Source organism: Vombatus ursinus, unplaced genomic scaffold, assembly GCF_900497805.2.
Source record: "Vombatus ursinus unplaced genomic scaffold, bare-nosed wombat genome assembly UNPS02014959.1, whole genome shotgun sequence".
NCBI classification, from domain to species: Eukaryota; Metazoa; Chordata; class Mammalia; order Diprotodontia; family Vombatidae; genus Vombatus; species Vombatus ursinus.
This window is the reverse complement of record NW_020954737.1, coordinates 956,164-979,064: the sequence shown is the minus strand read 5'-3', so window position 1 is coordinate 979,064 and position 22,901 is coordinate 956,164. Positions and strand designations below refer to the sequence as shown.

Genomic DNA, 22,901 nt, shown 5'->3' with positions numbered 1-22,901 from the left:
TACCTCTCAGCTGGGCTAGTCTAGTCTTCTCATTGGTATCCATGCCTCAACTTTCTTCCTGTTCTAATCCATCTTCCTTATAGTCACCAAATTGATTTTCCTAAAAAAGTAGGCCTCACTACGTCCCCCTACTACTAATTAAACCCCAGTAGCTCCTTATTAGGAGATAGGACAAAAGAGATGATATGCACCTCATCCCTCATCCTCTTTCCAACAGGATTTTGATCTCTCCAGGCAGGCGTTGGCAATTACTACAGGTAATTTGAAGAGCAGAAGTATCTGGTGTGACAATAACTATTTTAAGACATTGTTCTTAAGTTTTATGGATCAATGTTATGTCTAGGTACTGTGAACTAGGTCTGGAAATGGTTCTAGTACAATTAATGAGCTGAATTCTTCCAGATAATTTCAGGCCTATCTTAGTAATATGGGGACTGGTCATCCATCAGTCCATGAAAGACAGAAACCTTATGTATCGTTCTAGCCACCAGGTCATGTCCTTCTAAGTATTTAATAGATGTATTTTTTTTTACAGACTGTACTGTTTGTGTTGCACAATTTCCACCATTTTCTTGCATAATCCACATTAAGTCTTGGTTTGTTAAGGATAAACCTGAAATTTCTGGTGTCTTTTTTGTTTTTGTTTTATACCAATCATTTCTCTCTCTCTCTCTCTCTCTCTCTCTCTCTCTCTCTCTCTCTCCCCCCCCCTCTGTAAACTATGTTTGGAGATATATATATATATACACACACACACATATATATACTCATACATATGTATGTACAATACATAAACATATATAGTATATGCATGTGGAATATACTTGTATAAAACATAAGATTTTATCTGAGACATTCAAAAATAGGCAAAGAAAAGTTATGTTTTTTAAATAACTATAGGACATGGTGAAGTGCAAAATGATACTCACATACACACACACATATATATGGATATATAAATATATATCACCACTAACTGGCCCATAGAATACTCCCTTGTAACAAAGAGAAACATTTAAACAAAACCAACCTACATAGCTACCATGTTGTTGTTCAATTGTTTCAGTCATGTAGAGCTCTGCATGACCCCATTTGGAGTTTTCTTGGCAATGACATCTTCTTTAGCTCATTTTACATATGAAAAACTGAGGCAAACAGGGTTAGGTGACTTGTCCAAGGTCACACAACTAGTAAGTGCCTGAGGCCAGATTTGAACTCGCAAAATGAGTCTTCCTGACTTCAGAACTCTACCCATTATGCCACCTAGCTACCATAACTGTGCCAAGGATAAAAAGAGAAAAGTCTAACAATTCTTGTTCTCAAGGATGCAAGGATGTCACAGTCTAATGGGGGAGATAACACACATAGAAGATTTCATGTGAAAGTCAAATAGAAGGGGTCTATTGGTCCTTGACTGCAGTAGCAAAGCATAAAGTAATGCATCTTTTAAAAATATCATTTATCTTTATTAAAATCACACCCATTGAACCATTTCATGGCCAAGGACTCTGGTAGTGAGAACTTTGTTTTCTGGTTCTTCAGCAGCTGTGGCTAATGAAGCAGCAAGGGCTACAGTTGCACCTGCAGAGGCCACTGCCAAGTCTCAGCCCCTCAAGGGATTATCTTCTGAGGGATGCTGACAGAGGCAGGCTGCCAGCAAGGTCAGTGCTCTAAGGGTCCTGCTCTTCTTTTTTTTTAAATTTTTTTTTATTTTTAACATGTGTTTTTAAAACTTTGGGTTACAAATTTTCTCCCTTCCTCCCTCCCCACCCACCCTCATTGAAAAGGCAAGCATCTCGATACAGGTTATAGATGTGTAGTCATGCAAAACACTTCCATAGTAGTCCTGTTGTGAAAAACTAAGTGTATTTCCCTTTATCCTATCCTACGCCTCATTTATTCTATTCTCTTTTTTGACCCTGTCCCTCCTCAGAAGTGTTTGCTTTTGATTATCCCCTCCCTCAATCTGCCCTCCCCTCTATCAACCCCCTGCTCTCTTGTCCCCTTCCCCCCTTATTTTCCTGTAGAGTAAGATAGATTTCCATACCCCATTGTGCATGTTATTCCCTCTTTAAGCCAAATCCTATGAGACTCATTCCCTCTCACCTTCCCCCATTTCCCCTCCACTGTAAAAGCCTTTTCTTGTCTGTTTCATGTGAGATATATTACCTCATTCTACTTCTCCCTTTCTCCCTCTCCCAGTATAATCTTGTCCCACCCCTTAATTTTATTTTCCAGATATCACCCATTCATCTTCAACTCATGCTGTGTCCTCTATCTATCTATACAAACACATAATTTTTTCCCTCCCACTACCCTAATACTGACAAAGGACTCATGAGTTACAAATATCATCTTTCCCTGCAGGAATGTAAATAGTTCAACCTTAATAAGTCTCTTATGATTTCTCTTTCCTGTTTTACCTCTTCCATGTTTCACTTGAGTCTTGTATTTGAAGGTCAAATTTTCTATTCAGCTCTGATCCTTTCCACAGGAATGCTTGAAAGTTCTCTATTTCATTGAATGACCATTTTTTTACCCTGAAGGATTACACTCTGTTTTGCTGGGTAGATGATTCTAGGTTGTAGTCCTAATTCCTTTGCCCTCTGGAATATCATACTCCATGCCCTCTGGACCCTTAATGTAGAAGCTGCTGAATCTTGTGTTATCCTGATTGTGTTTCCACAATATTTGAATTGTTTCCTTCTGGCTGCTTGCAATATCTTCTCCTTGACCTGGGAATTCTGGAATTTAGCTACAACATTCCTAGGAATTTTCCTTTGGGGATCTCTTTCAGGAGGTGATTGGTGGATTCTTTCAATTTCTATTTTGCCCTCTGGTTCTAAAATATCAGTGCAGTTTTCCTTGATAATTTCTTGAAAGATGATGTCTAGGGTCTTTTTCTGATCATGGCTTTCAGATAGTCCAATAATTTTTAAGTTCTCTCTCCTGGATCTATTTTCCAGGTCAGTTGTTTTTCCAATGAGATATTTCACATTCTCTTCTATTTTTTCATTGCTTTGGATTAATGTTACAGTGCCTTGATTTCTCAAGTTGTCCCTATCTTCCAATTTCTCCATTCTAATTTTTAAGAAAGTATTTTCTTCAGTAAGCTTTTGGGCTTCCTTTTCCATTTGGCTAATTTTGCTTTTTAGGGCATTCTTCTCATTGGCTTTTTGGACCTCTTTTGCCATTTGGGTTAGGCTATTTTTTAAGGTGTTATTTTCTTCAGTATTTTTTTGGGTCTCCTTCAGCAACACTACGAGTTTTTCCTCTACTTCTCTTACTTGTTTCTCAAAATCCTTTTTGAGTTCTTCCATGGCCTGGGACCAATTCATATTTTTCTTGGAGGCTTTGGATGTAGGAGCTTTGATTTCATTGTCTTCTTCTGGTTGTATGTTTTGATCTTCTTTGTCATCAAAGTAAGATAATATAGTCTGACTCTTTTTGTGCTGCTTGCTCATGATCCCAACCAATTACTTGAGTTACAAACTCTGTTAGGGTAGGAGTCTGTTTCCAGTGTGGAGAATGTACTGTCCCAAGCTTCAGGGGTTTTGTGCAGCTGTGTTCAGAGATATTTCTAGGGACCTGTAAATTTCAGTTCTTCCAAGGTGCTATGATCAAGGGCGAGGTGTTTACTCCTTTCCTGGCCTGTGATCTGGTCTATGAGTACTCTTTTCTGTCTTTGAACTGTGAGGAGGGTTTCCTCTCCACAGCCACTACAAGCTTCACCATGCCAGTGCTCCTCCTTGCCCCAGGACCACCACCCAGAATTGTGACCCAGATCCAAGCACAGGCAAAGCAAGAGAATCCTGCACCAGCAGACAGATCCCTGCAATCCCCCTCTGATCAGCCACTTGATTCCCCCTCACTCTGTGGGCCAGAAGCTCAGTAGGTAGCCGCGTGCCCCCACTGAGCTCAGAGACTGGAGCTGAGACCACTGGCTTCTCTCTCTCCCCACTGACACAGACTTTTCCCACTGATCTTCCAAGCTGTCTTTGGCATTCATGGGTTGAGAAGTCTGGAAACCACCAGCTGCCCCTGATTCAGTCCTCTGAGGCCTGCTCCAAGGTTGCTGCCACCTGCGTGCCCATGCCGCACTGTGCTCCTCTCCCCGCCTGGCGCGATATACCTTTCCAATCAACCATTCAGGCTGTCTTGGGCTGGAAATTTGTTTCGCTCTGTCTTTTTGTGGGTTCTGCTGCTTCAGAATTTGTTTAGAGCCATTTTTTATAGGTATTTGGAGGGGTTTGGGGGAGAGCTCAAGCAAGTCACTGCTTTTACTCTGCCATCTTGACTCCGCCCCCTCCAGGGTCCTGCTCTTCTCAAGAATCTTGGGCTCAGTGTTCTGCACATTCTCCCTGGGAGTCTGAAGTGGCAGCAGTGGCACCTGGCACATACTGCTTCTTGTTTTTCTCTCTCTCTCAGGATACCTTGTTGTTTAAGCAAGGCTAGTTTGCCTGGCCTGTAGATGCTACTATAAATACTTTGATAAAAATGAGGTCTTTCTTGATGACAGTAACCTCTTTGAGGTTCCTGCCTAGTACTGTAACTGCTGGGATACATGGTATGAATAGTTTAGTGATTTTTCTCTGGTAATTACAAATTGTTCTTAATAACAGCTGTACCAATTCATAGCTCCACCAGCAAGGCCAGAGTAGGTCTTTCTTCACCTAGTCCTTCCAACACTAATTTTTTTTTATCGCCTCTGCCAGTTTGATGGGCATAAGGTGAAACCTTTAAGCAAACTTACTTTACATTTCTCTTACTATTAGTGATTTGAAGCATTTTTCATATGGTTGTTTATAACTCTTCTTTTGAAAGCTCTATGTTCTTATCTTTTGGCCATTTATCTATTAGTTCTCCATATATCTTGGATAGCAGGCTTTTATATGAGATATTTGAAGCAAAGATTTTTCCCACTCAAAAGTTTCTGTTCTAGTGGCACTGATTTTGTTCATACATTTTTTTAACATTTTGTGCAATTAAAATTGACTTTTGTAATTTGTAATCATTTCTATCCACTGTTTGATTATAAAATCTTCTTCTAGCCACAGTTCTGAAGCATAGCTCCTATTCTATTTTTTAAATGATATGACCTCTTACATTTAGTTGCTGTAGAAACATATTAAAAATCTCCTTTTTAGTCCAGCTGAAAATATTAAGAAATAAATATTTCTCTAGTCTAAAGTCCTTTACAGACTATTTCCCTTTTCTCTCAGGTCTAACCTCTTTCTCTTAGGAGAAGGTACAAAAGGTCAAGAACAAAAGTTAAAGCTCTGGGAAATAGATTAAGGATGGTAACCAAACTTAGAACAAGAAATCTCCCTTGTTGCTTCTGCTGCTCAGGCAGGCTTAGCTGCAACAACAGCAGGTCATGATGAAGAGTCCTTTTGAATATTTGAGTCAACTTTAGTATGGTTTATGGGATGATCATTTGATCACTACTCTCTATAGTAGACCAACCTCTGAACAAAACTGGAGATCTCTCCCTCTTCTTGGAAGAGAGTTTAGAATTTAATATAAATATTCTCTGTGCTCTCAGATATGCCAACATGCCTATGCAGCACCTACAAGCTTTCAAGTACTATAAATCTTGGGTCATTGCATCATCACAGTGCATAGAATATCTAAGGCTAGTTTCCTACGGCTCTCTAGTAATAACTGGAGTTTCTTCTGTATGTTTTAGTGGCTACTCCTACAAAGTTTCTATGGCATATGCTAGGCAGAGCTCAAAGGCTTCCTCCCAAGGTAGATATGACCAACTGAAAATCACTTTAATTGTCTGTAAAGGCTCCTCCTCAGGTTATACTATTTGAATGACTGCCTGTCTCATGGCTCAAACCCATTCCTCGGTTGACACTGAATCAATTACTGAAGAGGAAAGTGCCTCCCTTCCCAGTTATCTCCTCACACCTTACACAATCCATCCTTCCTCAACCAGGTACCATTTTGTTTAGCAAGTCCTGGCCATAAGTAGAGGGTATAGTGACTGATTTTCAACTTATCCCTTTTCAGGTGGCTACATAATCCAAATATGTTGTAAAATACACATTTTACAGGACATGCCTGCTTTGGTGATTACATTTACAACATAAATTACAATAATGCTCCTCTAGGCTTATGAGTGCTTGCAAGAATGATGTTTCAACTCAGTCACAACTGATGGCGAAAATTTAGGACTGGATCAAAATGTGGAGAATGAGAGAAGTCCTAGAAGCTTGAGCAAGGGAGCCAATATTAGATGTTCAAAAAAATGAAAAAGAAAAAAAGGTTGATTCTGGAAAATTTATGCTGGTAAGCTTGATATTTTTCCCTGGCAAATTCTAGAACAGATTGTTAAACAGATGGTTTGTGAATACTTAGCAAAGCAAGTAGTGAATCACTAGGACCCAGAATGGATTCACCAACAATAGGCATATCCTATTTCCTTGTTAACAGAGTTACTAGATTGGTAAGTGAGGAGAATGCTGCAGACATAATACATCTGGATTTCATCAGAGCATTTGACAACATATTTTATGTTACTCTTATATACAAGATAGAAATGTAGGCTAGATGACAAGCCGATTAGGTAGATTAATGGTTGTTTAAATAAGCTTACATAGAGATTATTCAATAGTGAATGTTATCCTGGAGAGTGGCCTATAGAGGGGTGCAGCAGAGTGCTGTCCCTGGCTCTTGACATTCAACATTTTTATCAATGATTTGTTTGTTGAATTGTTGGATCAGATTGAGAATAAAAGATGGGTTTATCATTTTTGACTGATAAAAAAGCTAGGATACAAAGCTAATAAATGAAGAATGACAGAAGTAGGATTCACGAATATATCTGTAAACTGAAATGATGAGTTTAAGCTGACAAGACAAAACTTAACAGGGATAAATATAAATTCCTTCACTTCAGTTAAAGATATCAATTGTACAAATACAAAATGATGGACACCTATCTTAACAGTCCATTTGAAAAAAAAACCAAAGGTTTTATTTAACTATATGCGCATTAAGGGTCAGTATTGTGAATAAGTTAGTTTCATGAACAGAACAAGGGAAAGAGCAGTCTTACTGTATATTGTACGAATTAGATCACACCTGGACACACTGCATAGGCATTCAGAGAAAGGTAACCAAGATAAAGAAGGATCAAGTGATTATGTCATGTGAGCATCATCAATTGATGAAAGCAAGTATCCTTATTTCTGTAAACACTTGTGGGAAGTATATGATCATTGTTGTGAATTATCTGAAGGGAGACCAAGATAACAAAGGGTTACAGAATGGCACTCCAAAGGGAAGGATTGTAATCAATACAAGGAAGCAGATTTCTAGGTAAGATGAGCAAATACTTTCAAACAATACACATTTTCAAAGACAGAATTGTCTGGGTTTGTGAGTCTGTGAACTTTCCGTCACAGCAAATGGTTAAGCAGAGACTTGAAGCCTTGTCAAGGATGGTAGGGAGGATAGAGGACATTCCTGATTGGATGGCAAACTGTACTAGAACTCCTTCCAACTCTGAGATTAAGCAATCCTCTGGTAAAAATTCATATTATTTGAGGTACCAGCTCAATCACCAGTTTTTCGTCCTAGTAAACAGATCACTGAAATGTGTTAGACCCATAGGGTTTTAATATTATTATAAATGAATAAAGACCATATTCATTGGCATTCTAAAAATAAAATCATAACCATTCAGATTTATACAACACCTTTTCCCCAAAGGAATCAAAAGCATTTTACATATAATCATCCCAATTTTCTCCCTTCAGCTCCACAGGACACTACAACATGTTCTCCAACCCGGGAAAGGCAGAGAATTCTTCCCCTAATAATTCTGCAGGGAAGTAGATGGATGTTCTATCCTCATCTCAATTCACAGAGGGCATCCCTCTGTGGTTTTAAGAAGTGGGCTGAATATCTCATTACTTCTCATATTGTGAAGTGAATAGGAAAGGGGATTATTACATCCATTTTGCAGATGGAGAACTTCAGGCATAAACATGTCCATGGCCACACAGTAAATCAGGGTAGAGTTGGAGGAAATAAAACTTTCTGATTCATAGCCCAACTCTTAATATTTAGATACAGTTTTTGGAAACTACATTTTTCACATCCCATCCAGATGTGGGACATTATGCAGAGAAAACTGGAAGTTGCCTTAGAGGCACTCTTGCTTGTAATCATCATTATAATGAAAGAGGAAAAAAAACCCCCCAGCATAATAACAACATTGCAATCACTTCATTCATCTATATAGCACACTAGTAATGGGAAAGCAACAGAAAACAAATCTATGAAATACATATTGAAAAAATATATAATAGCCCAAAGTCCTTCCCTATGGAATTATGATAATCAATCAAATTTCTGTTGAGCACAACGCATATACTAAGAGTACTAGGCACTTTGTCAGGGTAGAGAGGGGAGATACAGGAGAAATATAACACAGTCACTGCCCTTGAAGAATTTATCAACTTGTTTGGGAGAGAGAATTAAAAGCAAAAAGAGAAAAATGCAATATATATATATATATATATATATATATATATATATAATATTATGCAATAATAACTTCCAAACCAAGGATTCTTAACTTGGGATTTATACACTTGTTTTTTAAACAGATATTTTGATAACTGTGTATATGTATATACACATATGGTTTCCTTTGTAATCTCATGTATTTTATTTTATTAATTTAAAATCATTATTCTGTGAAGGATGCCATAGACGTCATCAGCTTGCCAAAAGGGTCCATGACACAAAAAAAGATTAAGAACCCTTTTCCTAAACTATGTGGTAGGTTACTCTACTAGTTTCTACCAGTAGAATTTCTACCAGTTTACATAAGTTCATAGAAAAAGGAAATGGGCATGGGTAGGAGGGGTTGGAGAAGATTTAGAAAATGTGGTATTTCATCATAGTTTTGAAAGACTAATATAATTTGAAGAGGCAGAGAGGAGAGGAGAAGGGATTTCAAGTAGGAAGAAAAAAGTACAATAGTATGTGCACCAATATAATGAGCACACCAGCCTAGTTAGAGAGGAAGATATGTGTTGAAGAGCAATTGAAAATATTATTAGATACATACCCCCTTGAGCCGAGCATAATTGCACGATTAATTAAAAAACACCAACAACAATACTGAATGAAATGGTGTTTTTTAACCTACATTAAATTATTAGCCAAAATGGAAAAATTTCTGCATTTCTATTATTTTCTATTTTAACTATCAGCAAGAGTGGAACCAATACATTTGGACACCAAAATCTTAAATTCTGACGGCACTTAAGAAAATGAAGTCAGGGAAAACAACAGGACCAGAGCACGCACAAATAAGAGAATTCTGTGCTGGAGACAGTGCAATCTTTAAATAACTGAGGGATGATTTTTGAGACATCTGGAAGAGGAAAAGATACCAAAAGACAGAAAAAATCACCCACAGATGATTACAGCTTTTAAGGTGATCAAAAGAATATCAGTAACTACCAGACCACCTACTTTTTTGTCTCTATAAAATCTTTATGAGAATGATCTATACATGTATCTACGGTAACTTTGATGAAGACATGAGAAGGAAACAAGAAGGCTTTTGTGAAGGGTTTTCTATAGTAGACTACATCTTTACAATCACAGAAGTGACTGAAAACCATAAAGAACATGAGATCTACTCACTGTGTTTAGTGTATAATGGTTTTTTAAAGGATTTCACTCTGAAGAGTAAATTACAGATTTAACTAGCTGCAAAAACGGTATCTCCTCGTATGTGTTAAGACCATGTAATATTACTGGCTAGATGCAATCACAGAGATATTTTTTCAACAATCCTGTGATGATTAACAAAATCCTGCCCTAAGCAATAAAACAGACACGCTAGTCATAGGTATTTTCCACTCTCATAAAGAATATCCTACACAAAATTCAAACAGAAAAGAGGTTCCCCAGAGACAGTAAAGTCCTATATGTGCTCCTATTTTTGGATGACTAATACTAATTGCATGAGCCCAAGGATACTATAGGGTCTGACAATGACTCCAAAGAGACTGACCTAAGAATCTACAGGAGACAATATTCCTGCCTATGACATAGAGTTGGATGAATAGCCTACTAAATTAGTACATAGATTGATAGATACAGACATTTATGTGTAGATATATAATTTTTTTACACAGACAGAGGACATTGAGCTTGGTTCAGATTTTAATAGGAGGAAGGCAGTGGACTAGACCATATTTCAATGAATATGACACAAAATGTATCTTTTTAATATCAATATTCTTTCAGTGCTGTTATAGGTCTATGAATCATAGAACATCACAATCTCTGAAGAATTAAAATTTCAGGTGACTCAAAAGACAAAGGCAAATCCCCAAGGCACGTCCCTGAACATCTCTCTCTCCATTGTGACATCAGCCTATTAATGACCACTCTATGGATGCAATCATTCAACTAGATTTATAACCACCTAACTATATTATTGGGGCAACTGGATGGCTCAATGGATAAAATACTGGCCCTGAAGTCCAGAAGACCTGAGTTCAAATCCTTAGACACTTATTTAGCTGTGTGACCCTGGGCGAGTCACTTAACCCTATTATGCCTCTGCCTCCTTATCTGTAAAATGATCTGGAGAAGGAAATGGCAAAACCATTCCAGTATCTGGCCAAGAAAACCTCAAATGGTATCACCAAGAATCAGACACAACTAATCCACAAAACTACAACAACAAACTACACCATCACCTAGCCCACAACAAGCAGGTTGTCTCTAACAAATGGAATAGAATTGAAGATACTGCCTAGATGTTTGCAATCATGAAATAAAGCATATCACTTTAATAATGATGATGATGATGATGATTATAACAATAATAATTATAGCTCACATTTATGGTTACTTTCTAACTAAAAGTTGTTTTTCTAACAATTTTGCAAAGTAAGGAGTACAAAAATAATAATATTTACCTCTACTTGAAATAAGAGGATTATAGAAGGTAACTGACTTGCCCAAGGTCACACAGCACATCAAAATGAGTCAAGACTCAAACCCAATTCTGTTTATTTCAAGACCAGAGCTTTTCCCAGTGCATCATTCTAACTCTCCATTTCCTAGATGATTTCCGTACTCAAAGGGGGCTAAAAACAGGGATTTCTACCAAATGGTAGCAGGAAATTGTGGAAAGAACTCTAAAATTAAGTCTCAAGAGACCTGAATTCGAGTTTCCTTTTTACTACTTCTTGGATATCATTTTACAGAGTAATAATCTCAGATATTCTATAATGTAGTTCTAGTGGAGTTCTAGTGGAAAGCCCCTCTGTGTTGTTACTACTAATAATGCAATTAACAATTACTAACTAATCCTTGTTAGGTGAAAAATGATTTCTCTAATATCCATCCTCCCCCTCACCACCTTGGTAACATATTTAACATATTTAAAGTTAGGCCAACAATGTTAATATTAGTGTAGATTTCAGGGCACATGCCAAAAAACTGAATTCAGCTAATAGTTTTGGTTCTAACTACTTTGGCTCAACACTAAGATAATCCCTACATAAAATGGTCAGGTGAAGCACTCCAGTATCCCCAGCTCATAAATAGCTCCATTTGCTAATTGGGGAATTCCCATTAACAGAACTAATATTTGAAATAGTGACCAGATTAAGAGTCTGAAGTCAAGGAGATTCACATGAACTAAAATGTGTACCTCTGTGGAGGATTTTTAGGAAGACATGAACGAGAAAGTTACATAGGACAATCGTGAATAGATGAACTAAGATATGAACCACTGAAGACAGTACCCACATTTCCTTTTTCAGAAGACCTACAAAAAGGCTGACCTGAAATTTGCTCATAAAATAACTTCTGACATGGACTAAGAAATATCTGAAATTGTTGATGTGTCCTTACCGTTCGCGGTTAAATTTAAGAGAATGTAGAATGGCTGGCCGTTTTTGCCTAAGGTTCCATAAATGAAGTGTTTCATCTGAGCTTGCACTGACCAAAGCACCCTGCATCAAAAGAGAAGAGATAAAATCAGGGTGAATAATCAACTAACATTTAGGGCTCACCAAACAACACAAACTACCAGGTGATTTATTGAATTTTTCACTTTTCAGTCAGTAATGTAATTCTGTCAACATGGCCTCTGAGACTTAGGGAGTAGGATAAAAATAAAAGCTAATTATGATAATTGTTAACAGTAAAGATAGATGGATAAATAAATAAATACAATATAATAAACATGGTGCTGTGATGTATTCAAAGTACTTTATATAAACCATTTCATTTGATCTCGAAATTACTACAGATAATACACCCATTTTACAGCTGAAGAACCCAAGACTCAGAAAGATTGAATGATTTGCCCAAGGTCACATAGTGTCAAAGGTAGATTTTGAATTCAGGCCTCTACTCTAGAGATTTTTTTACCGTTTCATTTTAATGTACAAATACCAGAGGAAGCAGAACTGCTATACTCTGCACTGCTTGAAGTGTATCTGGGATATTACATTCAGTTCTGGAAGGTGACATTTGAAGAGGGCCATTGACAAGCTGGAATGGTTCTGCTTTACTGCAATAAGCATGGAGAATAAAGCTGAGATTCTCATAAATAAACAGCCAGTGACTGTGCAGTAGACGGGATTGAATGTATCTCCCAATAAACTGACAATAAGTCAGTTTAAATCCAACTAAGACCAGACACTAATAAATAGGAGGAAAAAAGACTGCAACCTTGTTTCTGTTAAGATTCTTGTTGGATATAGTGACATCTTCCTGTAATCCCTGCTACTAGGAATGCTGAGGCTGCTGATTCATCTAAGCTCAGGGATTCTGAGCTGCAGTGGGGCTAAAGATGATCTGGTTTCCATGCTAAGTCTGGCACCAATACAGTGAGTCCCTGAGAATGGGGGCAGGAGGGAGCACCAGTCTGCCTGAGGAGTGGAAAACTGGTTCACATCGGAAATGAAGCAGATCAAAGTTTCTATACCAATTAATAGTGGGATCAGGCCCATGAGGGGCCACTACATTTATAACCTGGGTGAGATAGGAAGAGCTAGCCTCAAAAAAAAGATTATTAATTGTGCTACTTCTCAAAAAGAAAAGAACAAAATATTTAATCTATTTCTAAAATGTTTTATCTTTAATTTTTTATTATATTTTAGATAACTACTTAAAAAAATTAAAACTGAAATAACGCAGATGGGACTAAACTCTTCATTAGAAACTATTACCTACATACTTAGGAAATAAGTGTCTTTACTCTTAACATAAGAAACTTCAGCACAATTCTCACTGTTTTTACAATCCAAGGATCCCTTCTCCATTATGGGAAATGCAGTAAAAAGGATTTATGTCTCAAAACATAGAGTACTTTTTTTTCTCTTTTCTTTATTGATTTTAAAAAATCACTACCCTTTTCCAATGGCTCCTTCAAAAGGACAATAGAAAGATCACTGGCACCAGAGCCAGAGAACCCAGACTCAGATATTGCCTCTGAAACTGACTGCCTCTATGATCTTGGACAGGTCATTTAAATTCTTTGGGCCCTAATATGTTTATCTGTAAAAATTAGAAGGTTGGACTATATATTTTCTGAGTACTTCCCAGATCTAGATTTATGACCTTCTGATCCTAAGTATAGTTTTATCAAAGAATTCTTAAGAAAACAATTTCTACATATCTAATGTTGAGGTAATCTTTCCTGTGGAATATCAACAAAGGAGGTGACTCCTTGGTTTTAGTCACAAATAGGATGAGGCATATTTTTATGACATGGGTTCAAATCCCATCTCTGACATTAACAATCTGCATCTAGGGGAACTAATCAATAGCACTTGGCTTGGCCGTGTAAGAGGCCCCAAGAGCATGCTAAGATGATGGTTGAGGGAGGCAGCATCAATATGACCAGCAAAGAGAAACGTTGCATTTCATAGGCAGAGCAACCTTCCAGAAACACTAATTCCTTACCAGCAAACTGGGCCTGTTCAGAATCAAAAATCACTTCCTATTACTAGCAGGAAGCATATCACAGTTAGAATGAGACAAGGGTTACAAAGAGTATAAGCTTAGTAAAGATGACCTCCCAATCAAATCAAGAAAGATATAGTTATAAAGTATGTGGGTCTCTGAGAGATACATAAAGGACCCTGAAGCTTGGTGCTTTCTGACATAGAGGTGGTTGTCACCTCCATGGTAACATGAATGTGCCTCAAGTGAAGAACTCTTTCACTTTGGCATGTCAGTGTTCAGGCATAGTCCTTGCTGACAGAGCTAAAATTACTGCTTAAATGAGAATGTGTAGTTTCTCTCTTTTAATATCCAATATGAATGAAATTACTATATGGCCATTGGGTGACTGTTGAAGGCATTGAATAAGCAGGACAAAATTAGAGCTATTACACCAGAGGAAGGTACTAAGGAAACCATTTCAAGGTAATTCATATGAATGGAAAACAATGCAGCAGGCAGGGGAATCCAACACAGAAATCACGGAATCAAAGTATATGGGTACTAGGAAGAGACCTTGGAAGCCATTTAGCATATTTTCCTACCTCAGAGAAGGCTCCACATTACAGTACCAAGTTTGACTGAACAATTTCAATGGTAGCAAACTCACTATTTCATGAGGGACCACATTCCATTTTTATTAGCTCTACCTAGTCAAAATTTATTCCTTACATTACAATGAAGTTTGTCTCTGGACATATCATATGTCCCACTTGGGCCCTCTAGAGTTACAAAAATATGTTTTATCAATTTTCTACATGATAACCTTTCAAATATTCAAAGATGGTATATGATGGTACTCAGTCTTCTCAGGGCTAAGTACTCCCACTTTCTTCAACTGTTGATGTTTCTGAAACCCCTCATCATCCTTGGTCATCTTCCCTAAACATTCTCTCTTATTTTATCTTCATCTATCTTGGGCTTTAATTATATCTTAGCTATATTTGTTCAGCCCTTCCCAGCTTGAAGAAAATTATCTTTCATGTAATATATTTAAAATAGAAAATACGCAGTCTTGATTTTTTTCTGTCATCTGATAATTTACCTTTCATGTTAATTGACTCCAAAACAATGGGCTTATCCTTCTCTTCTTGAAAAGAGACAGGCACGTATGCGTACATATACACATACGTGTACAAACGGGATATACACAGAAATGCATACATATATCATGAAATGAACATGGAACATGCACAAGAAGGCACTCTATAGCCCATCACTTTTCCCCACAGCACAGGACTCCAACTACTAGGTTTCCATTGCAGCATGACAAATTTCCAAGGTGCTACCAACGAACATGGGTGAGTGAGTCAGTACATATTTGTTTTAGTCCCACTTCTGTAACTAACTAGATATGTGACCTTAGCCAAGACCTAATTGAGTCTCAGTAACCTTAGGCAATTGAAGAGATGATTTCTAACAATCAATCACTTCCAGATCTAAAATTATACGAGTGGACGTCTTGCCCCTTCAAGGGACTCTGAATGACTTCAGAACTACACTAAAGGGCCACATCTGAATCAAGAAGTGCTTGGGAAAGTCAGGAATTTCTGTTTCTTGTCTGGCATTGGTTTACCAGTGCTAACCTGTGCCCATTAATGAAGGGGCACTCAATTTTTATGATATCTATGGAAATATAAACATTGATATGCACAGATCCAGAAATACATGGATATACAGAATCAAAAGAGGGAAGCCATGGAGATTGAAAAGGTAATTGATTTCTTAGGTAGATAAGGGATTAAACAGTCTAAGAAAATATGAGGGCTGGATAACAAACTACCAATAGGTGAGAGACAAGAAGTGAACCAACTCCAACATAACTGCTTTCTATGTATACTGCTTAAATGCCTGCATCTAAACATTAGGCTAAATGTTCAACAATGAAAACTTTAGTTATTTAGGTTCTATTTCTCTTAAAGTGTAAAAGGTTAATTAATTAATACAAAGGCACCTTGCTTTACGCACAGTGCACATCCCTGAAAATGTTAGGTAAAACTTTTTTTTTAAATCCATTAAGAATTAACTAGATGATGTAAGTTTGGACAAAATTATGTACTTACTGTCAACAAATTCTTACCTCATTGATTAAGAACTGAAGCTGCAGTACCGCTGCACCACTTTCATGCTGGCAATAACAATCAACGCCAGGCCTACCCAATCTTTTATAGTCAAAGTTAAGGATTTGAAAAATTTTCGTCAGTGAGAGCAGCAAAAATTAAAAAAAAAACCAATCTATTCAATAACTAATTTTTGTTTTTAAAATTTCTAATTTTTATTAAAAACAGTAAAACATTGACTTTCATTCATTGTAATTAAATTACACACATGATTTGAACTAACAATAATGAGAGATTAGAGTAGCACAGTCTCAGTCTACATCAATTTTATTTTAGTGAATTTCTCCTTAAAATATTTTCATTTATCCTGGCAACCTATAACGAATTTCAATTTAAAGTATAGATGATACAATTAGAATTTAAATGAATACTAATTTCAGAAAATGAAATTGAATTTCCTCTATATGAACTCCCAAAGAAAAATTTAAAAACAAATAAAACCAGATGGATTTACAAGTAAATCAAATATTCAAAGAATAGTAAATTCTAATATTACATAAACTACAAAAACAGGAAAAGGAATCTTATCTGATTCTTTTATGGTATTGTCTTAATATCTAAACCAAGAAGAAACAAATCAGGGAAAGAAAAATACAAAGAATGTTGATGAAAAATTTTTAAATGAAGTTTTAACAAAGAGGTTACAGAGATATATGAAAAGATTATGCATTAGGCCCAGCCATATTTATACTAGTAACACACAATTGGTTTAGTATTAGTAAAACTATAAACACAATAGATTACAGTAATAAAAAATCAATATCACATGACTATATCAAAACAGAGAAAAAAACTTCCAATACAACACCCATTTCTGTTAAAAGCAGTAAGAAGCATAGGAATAATTGGATATTTCTTTAATATGGTAAATCATTATCTACATACAACTAAAACTCAGGATTACATGTAACAGAGATAAACTAGGGGACTTTGCAATCAAATCAGGAGGAAAACAAAGGTAATAATCACCACCATCATTCGAGAAGTAGAAATACTAGCCATAGCAATAAGAAAAAAAACACAACAGAATCATAGGCAAAGAAGAAACAAAATTATTGCTTTTTGAAGAGGATATGAGGGTCTACATAGAGAACCCTAACACTAAATCAATTAACTGATAATAACTCTAGCATAAGAAGAGGATACAAAATAGACTCACACAAATCAGCATTTCCATATATTGCCAACAAAATCCAATGGGAAGAGACAGAGAAATTCCTTTCAAAACACTTCTAGAATGTATAAAATATTAAGGAATCCATCTACCAAGACACACACAGGAATTATACAAATACAGTACCACTCTTCACAGAAATAAAGGCAGATCCAAAAAAGTAGAAAGATAAGTTACTTATAGTTGGGCATGCCAACATAATAAAATTACAAAATTACTGAAATCAATTTACTTATTCGGTACCATACCAACTGAACTCCCAAAGGATTACTTTAGAGAGCTAGGGAAAAAGTAATAAAATTCATCTAAAAAAACAAAGGTCAAGATTCTCAAAGAATCTCAAAGAAATTTTTTTAAATGGGTAGGAAGGAGTAGCAGTACCAGATCTTAAACTATACTACAAAGCAGGAAACACCAAAATTACTAGCTAAAAATAGAAAGGTTGACCAGAGCAATAGAATAGTTATATAACATAAGTAAGCATATGAATGTAGTAATGTTCAATCAACCCACAGACTGCAACTACCAAGGTAAGGACTTACTATTCGCCAAAAATCAATGGGAAAATTGGAAGTAGTTTGGCAAAAATTAGGTTTACACCATGATCTCATATAATATACCACAATAAGTTCTAAATATTGACATAACTTGATTTTTAAGGCCACATCATAAACAAATTAGACAAGGAAGAAATTACCTTTTGAATCTATGAATAGGAAAAATGAATGACAAGACAAAGAGAGAGGATCACAATGGATAAAATGAATAATTTTACTGACATAAATTTTAAAATATTTTACATAAACAAAATCAATGCATTTAAAATTAGAAATGAAACAATTAACTTGGAAAGAAATCTTTACAGAAAGTATCTCTGACTAAAGTCTTATTTCCAAGATATTTAAAGAAGTGATTCACATATAAGAGGATTTCAAATGCTTCCTAGTAGATAAATGGTCAAAGGATGTGAATAGGCAATTCTCAACAGAAGAAATCCAACCGATCAACAGCCATATTAAAAATGCTTCAAATCACTAATAATTAGAGAACTGCAAATTAAAGCAGTTCTGAGATTTCACCTCACAATCATCAGATTAGAAACATTTGTGAAAAAGAAGAAGAAGGAGGGGGAGGAGGAGGAGGAGGCAGAGGAGGAGGAGGAAGAAGACAATTGCTGAAAGGGAAAAATAGGCACACTGGTGCAATATGGGTGGAGCTCCATATTGGTCTAACCATTCTGGAAAGCAATTTTGAACTATGTCCAAAATGTCACTAAACTGTGCATATACTGTGACTTAGATATATCACTATTAGGCCTGTACACCAATGAGATCAAGGAGAGGGTAAAAGAATCATTTTGTACAAAAGTATTTATAGAAGCTCTTTTTGTGTTGCCAGAGAACTAAAAGAGGGTGGCTATCAACTGAGGAATTTGCTGAACAAATCATGGTATGTTAATGTAATAGAATACCATTGTGTCACAAAAAAATAGTAACAGAGAAATAGAAAACTTGTATGAACTGCTGCAGAACAAGAAAACAGATCCAGAACAATTTATATAATAACAACATTTTTGTAAAGACAAACAACTTTAAAGGCTTAAGAACTCTGGTCAACGCAATGACCAACATCAACTCCAGAAGATTGATGAAGGATGCTGTCTCCTGACAGAAGGGTGAAACAGAATGTGTAGTGTGCCCATAAAGGGCTCAGAAAACTTTAACATCAGCAACCAAAAGAATCTCCAAGGGCACTGTTTGGAGCCAAAGGGTCTAGGTTCAAATCCTAGCTCTGCCACTTTTTTGTTGTGTGCTCTTCAGCATGTGACCTCACTTCTGGCCTCAGCTTTCTCATCTGCAAGACGATCTGCTAGATCAGATAACCTCTACTATCCCTTCCAAAACTAAGCCTATGATGATATGATGAATAGAAAATGATAAGCCTCCCTATTTGTTAAGCAACCAATCCTATAAGGGGCTAGTCTAACTCTTCAGAGAAACTTAATCTAGAAAGACATTTATACATGGAAAACAGTATGGCAGTATCACTTAGTAGTGATCTAGTAACAACCAATTTTTCTGTACCTTAATAGAAAGTCTTTTTGTCACTGATGACAAAATTTCATTATCCATCCTATGCCAGTAACTTAAAAAGATCATGGAATTTTACTAATGCATTTTAAAATAAGGAATGAATTTACAGTTGGATATAAGACCCATGTCCCCTCACTACTTAAGTCACTATAATCCCAAAAGACTTAAGTAGAATCAGCTAAACACAGAAAAATTACGATAAAATATAGTTTTTGTAAAGGCTTTTAAAATATAATTTCAGGATCTTTAAAGCAATTTTGTAAAGCAGCAATTTATTAATCAATTTAATATAATTTTCAAGTGTTAATTTGTGCTTTATACTTTTAAATGGTGCATGCAGTCTCTATAATTATTTTAAAGAAATGTTCATGTGACTCTTAAGGTATAAGAGTTCTACTCGATGGAAAAGCCTATAATTTATCTTTCAGCTCTTTAGATAAGTTCTCCTAGGCATATAAAAGTTTAACAGTTTAACTCTTAAGTTAAAGAGTGATAATTAAAGACTTGTTAGAACACTAAATGGATAATTTTTCTGTGATAAAAATTAAACATAACGAACACAAACAAAATTAATTTGTCAACCTGATTTTCCAATTTTTGTGTCAAAAGTTGTTTTTGTTAAGAAAGAAGTTTTTTGTTAAGAAAGAAGTTTTCTGTAAATGTATGTGGAATGGAATAATTTGTCTTCTCCATGGCAAGAGCAGTTGTGGACACCTGGGAAGCCTCATGGACAGAATCAAAATGATAAAGTCAGGTTCCCACAGAACTGAAAGGAATTAATTTATTCATCATAACTGTATATAAGTCATCTTATTATTACCTGTTTTTCAGTGTTTCTCAAATTTTTCTCTCAGTGGCCCACATTCCTATACTAAGACATAAAAATCCCACAAAAAACATTTAAGTGCTTCTCCTGGCAGGGATAGATAGAGGTCATAGTAGAGACCTGGGCAACAAAATACAAAAGACAGAGTACCCTCCCCTGCTTTCACTATTTATCTTGTCATCTAAGAAATTTAATGGAGTCTCATCTTTATAATGTAATCTTGGAAAAGACCCTTATTCCTTTAATACCTCTTCTTAGTAATGCATCTTCTGGGAGATCACACTCAGTTGGTCTTTTGGAGGCAAATTATGGCTAAGGGCCAAATCTAACTAGCTGTCTGTTTTTGTACAACCTGGAGCTAAGAATGGTTTTCACATTTTTAAATAAAATAAAACTTTATTTTAAAATGTAAACTCATTCTGAGCCTCAATGAGACCAATGTGGTCTACGGGCTATAATTTGCCTATCTCTGCTTTAGAGCAAACAAACAAAAAGTCTTAGAGTTACAGAGATCTTATGGTAAACGTTGAGAATATAGTTTTTAACAATAACCTTAAATACATAAGAAACAAAATACTTCCTCCAAAAGGGCAGAATTAATATATTGCCTCTTCTGGTTCAGGTAGGTCTGCCTTGACATAAGAACACACAGGCTTCCTAGCTCCAAGTCAAGCAGACATTTGTTAATGGGGCAGGCCAGGTACAGAAGCTTGCTCCAGAAAGAAGCTATCTCCAGGTTCTTATCTCCAAATGAGCAATCTTAACTGACAGCTCTACACTATAATGAACTATGCACATGTTGGAATGGAATAGAATAAGTATTTATACCAATTTACCATCAGATATGCTTATTAGAGCTTAGGAACATGAATAAGACTTACATTCATCGATGCATGCAATCAAGGATTATTTAACACTACTCAACAATGAAAACATCAGCTCCTCTAGGAATAAACTATGAATCTGATTCCTAAAGGTTCTATCATATTGGTGGTCATGACAGAGTTCCTCAAGAGTCTTCCTCTGAGGTGGCATTCTGGCAATCCCTCTACATTAGCACTACTGTCAAGTGAACATGAATTTCCAAGTGTGGGAAATACAGAAATTTGTCCTAACTGTGATGTAGGAGCAAGATGATTAGGAGGGCCTCTGGAGTTTCTTTTATAGTTATAGCAGGTGGAGTATACAAATTACATCTATGGCTTGATTGGTGATAGTTTACCTAATCTTATGGTGAAAGGACATTATCAATCAAAGCTTTAGTTTCCTAACATCATTGGTAAATTTTTGTTGTTGTTGTTCAGTTGTTTGGTCATGTCCGACTCTTTGTGACCCCCACAGTACACCAGGCCCTTCTGCCTTCCACTATCTACTCAAGTCTGTCCAAGCTCATGGTCATTGTTTACTCTCCATGGAGTTGTCTTAACAAAGATACTGGAGTGGTTTGCCATTTCCTTTCCCAGCAGATCACCTTTTGTCAGAACTCTCCACTATGACCCGTCTGTCTTGGGGAACCCTGCACAGCTCTCAGCTCGTAGTTTCATTGAGCTATGTAAGCCCCTCTACCATAACAAGACAGTGATCCGGAGGGGGCAAGAGTAAATATTTATCATATTGGACATGCACAATCAGTAGTTATTTAACAAATTTGAGGCACACACATTATTAGTAGTTGTTTATCAAATTTGGGGGGTATACCTTGTTGCCAAAATCTACCACTGAAGGTCTTATCCTATTACAAAAAAAACAACTTACATAACAATTATGTAGTTACAAAGTGGAGAAAGATAGTAAGAAGAGAGGGGGAGGGGAAAGAACAAAGGAGGGGAAAGGTGGAAGAAGGAAAGAGAAAAAGGAAAGGGGAAAAGGCACAAGAGGGAGAAGAAAAAGAAGGGGAAGGGAGAGGGAGGAAAGAAAAGGGGAAATTGCCCACAAGGCCTCAGTCTTTAACAGTCTTTAGACTAACTAGTCTAGTTATGCTCCTTCTTGGCTAAATCTCAGTCAGCTCTTCAGCTTCTAAAGATTAGAGAAAGGCTTACACATTTTGCATTCCAAAATTTATGTAAAATCTGAAGGCTAGAGGTACTGCCCCTTCTCTTTTTCAGGGAAAAGGTTAGTTTTGAATCAAGGAGGGTCAAGGTAAATTATTTTCTCATCACAAGCCCTCCACCTGCTATAACTATAAAAGAAACTCCAGAGGCCCTCATAATCATCTTGCTCCTACATCACAGTTAGGACAAATTTCTGTATTTCCCACACTTGGAAATTCATGTTCACTTGACAGTAGTGCTAATGTAGAGGGATTGCCAGAATGCCACCTCAGAGGAAGACTCTTGAGGAACTCTGTCATGACCACCAATATGATAGAACCTTTAGGAATCAGATTCATAGTTTATTCCTAGAGGAGCTGATGTTTTCATTGTTGAGTAGTGTTAAATAATCCTTGATTGCATGCATCGATGAATGTAAGTCTTATTCATGTTCCTAATCCCTCCTAGTCTCCTAGGCAGGCAGTCTCCTAACAAATTCAACTCACTTGTTTCACCATCCAGCTCTAAGGTTACTTCCTTCAGAAGCTTTCCTTGATCGTTCTTGCCAGAAGTATTCTTTCTTTGAATATCTTACAGTACTTTGTACCTCTTCTGTGCATTTATCACATTTCATTTTGTATTATAGTCATT

At 36.4% G+C, this 22,901-nt stretch overlaps 1 protein-coding gene across 2 annotated transcripts in view; it reads right to left on the bottom strand.

The window, feature by feature from the left end:
• The window catches only part of STXBP5L (syntaxin binding protein 5 like), a 407,770-nt gene that overhangs the window by 244,683 nt on the left and 140,186 nt on the right, over positions 1–22,901 (bottom strand). For both annotated transcript variants that reach the window (XM_027845316.1, XM_027845317.1), the window contains exons 3-4: positions 16,088–16,169; positions 11,908–12,008 (exon numbers count right to left, since the gene is read on the bottom strand). In XM_027845316.1, the coding sequence (XP_027701117.1) occupies positions 11,908–12,008; positions 16,088–16,169 (183 nt within the window). The remainder of the gene's footprint in view (positions 1–11,907; positions 12,009–16,087; positions 16,170–22,901) is intronic.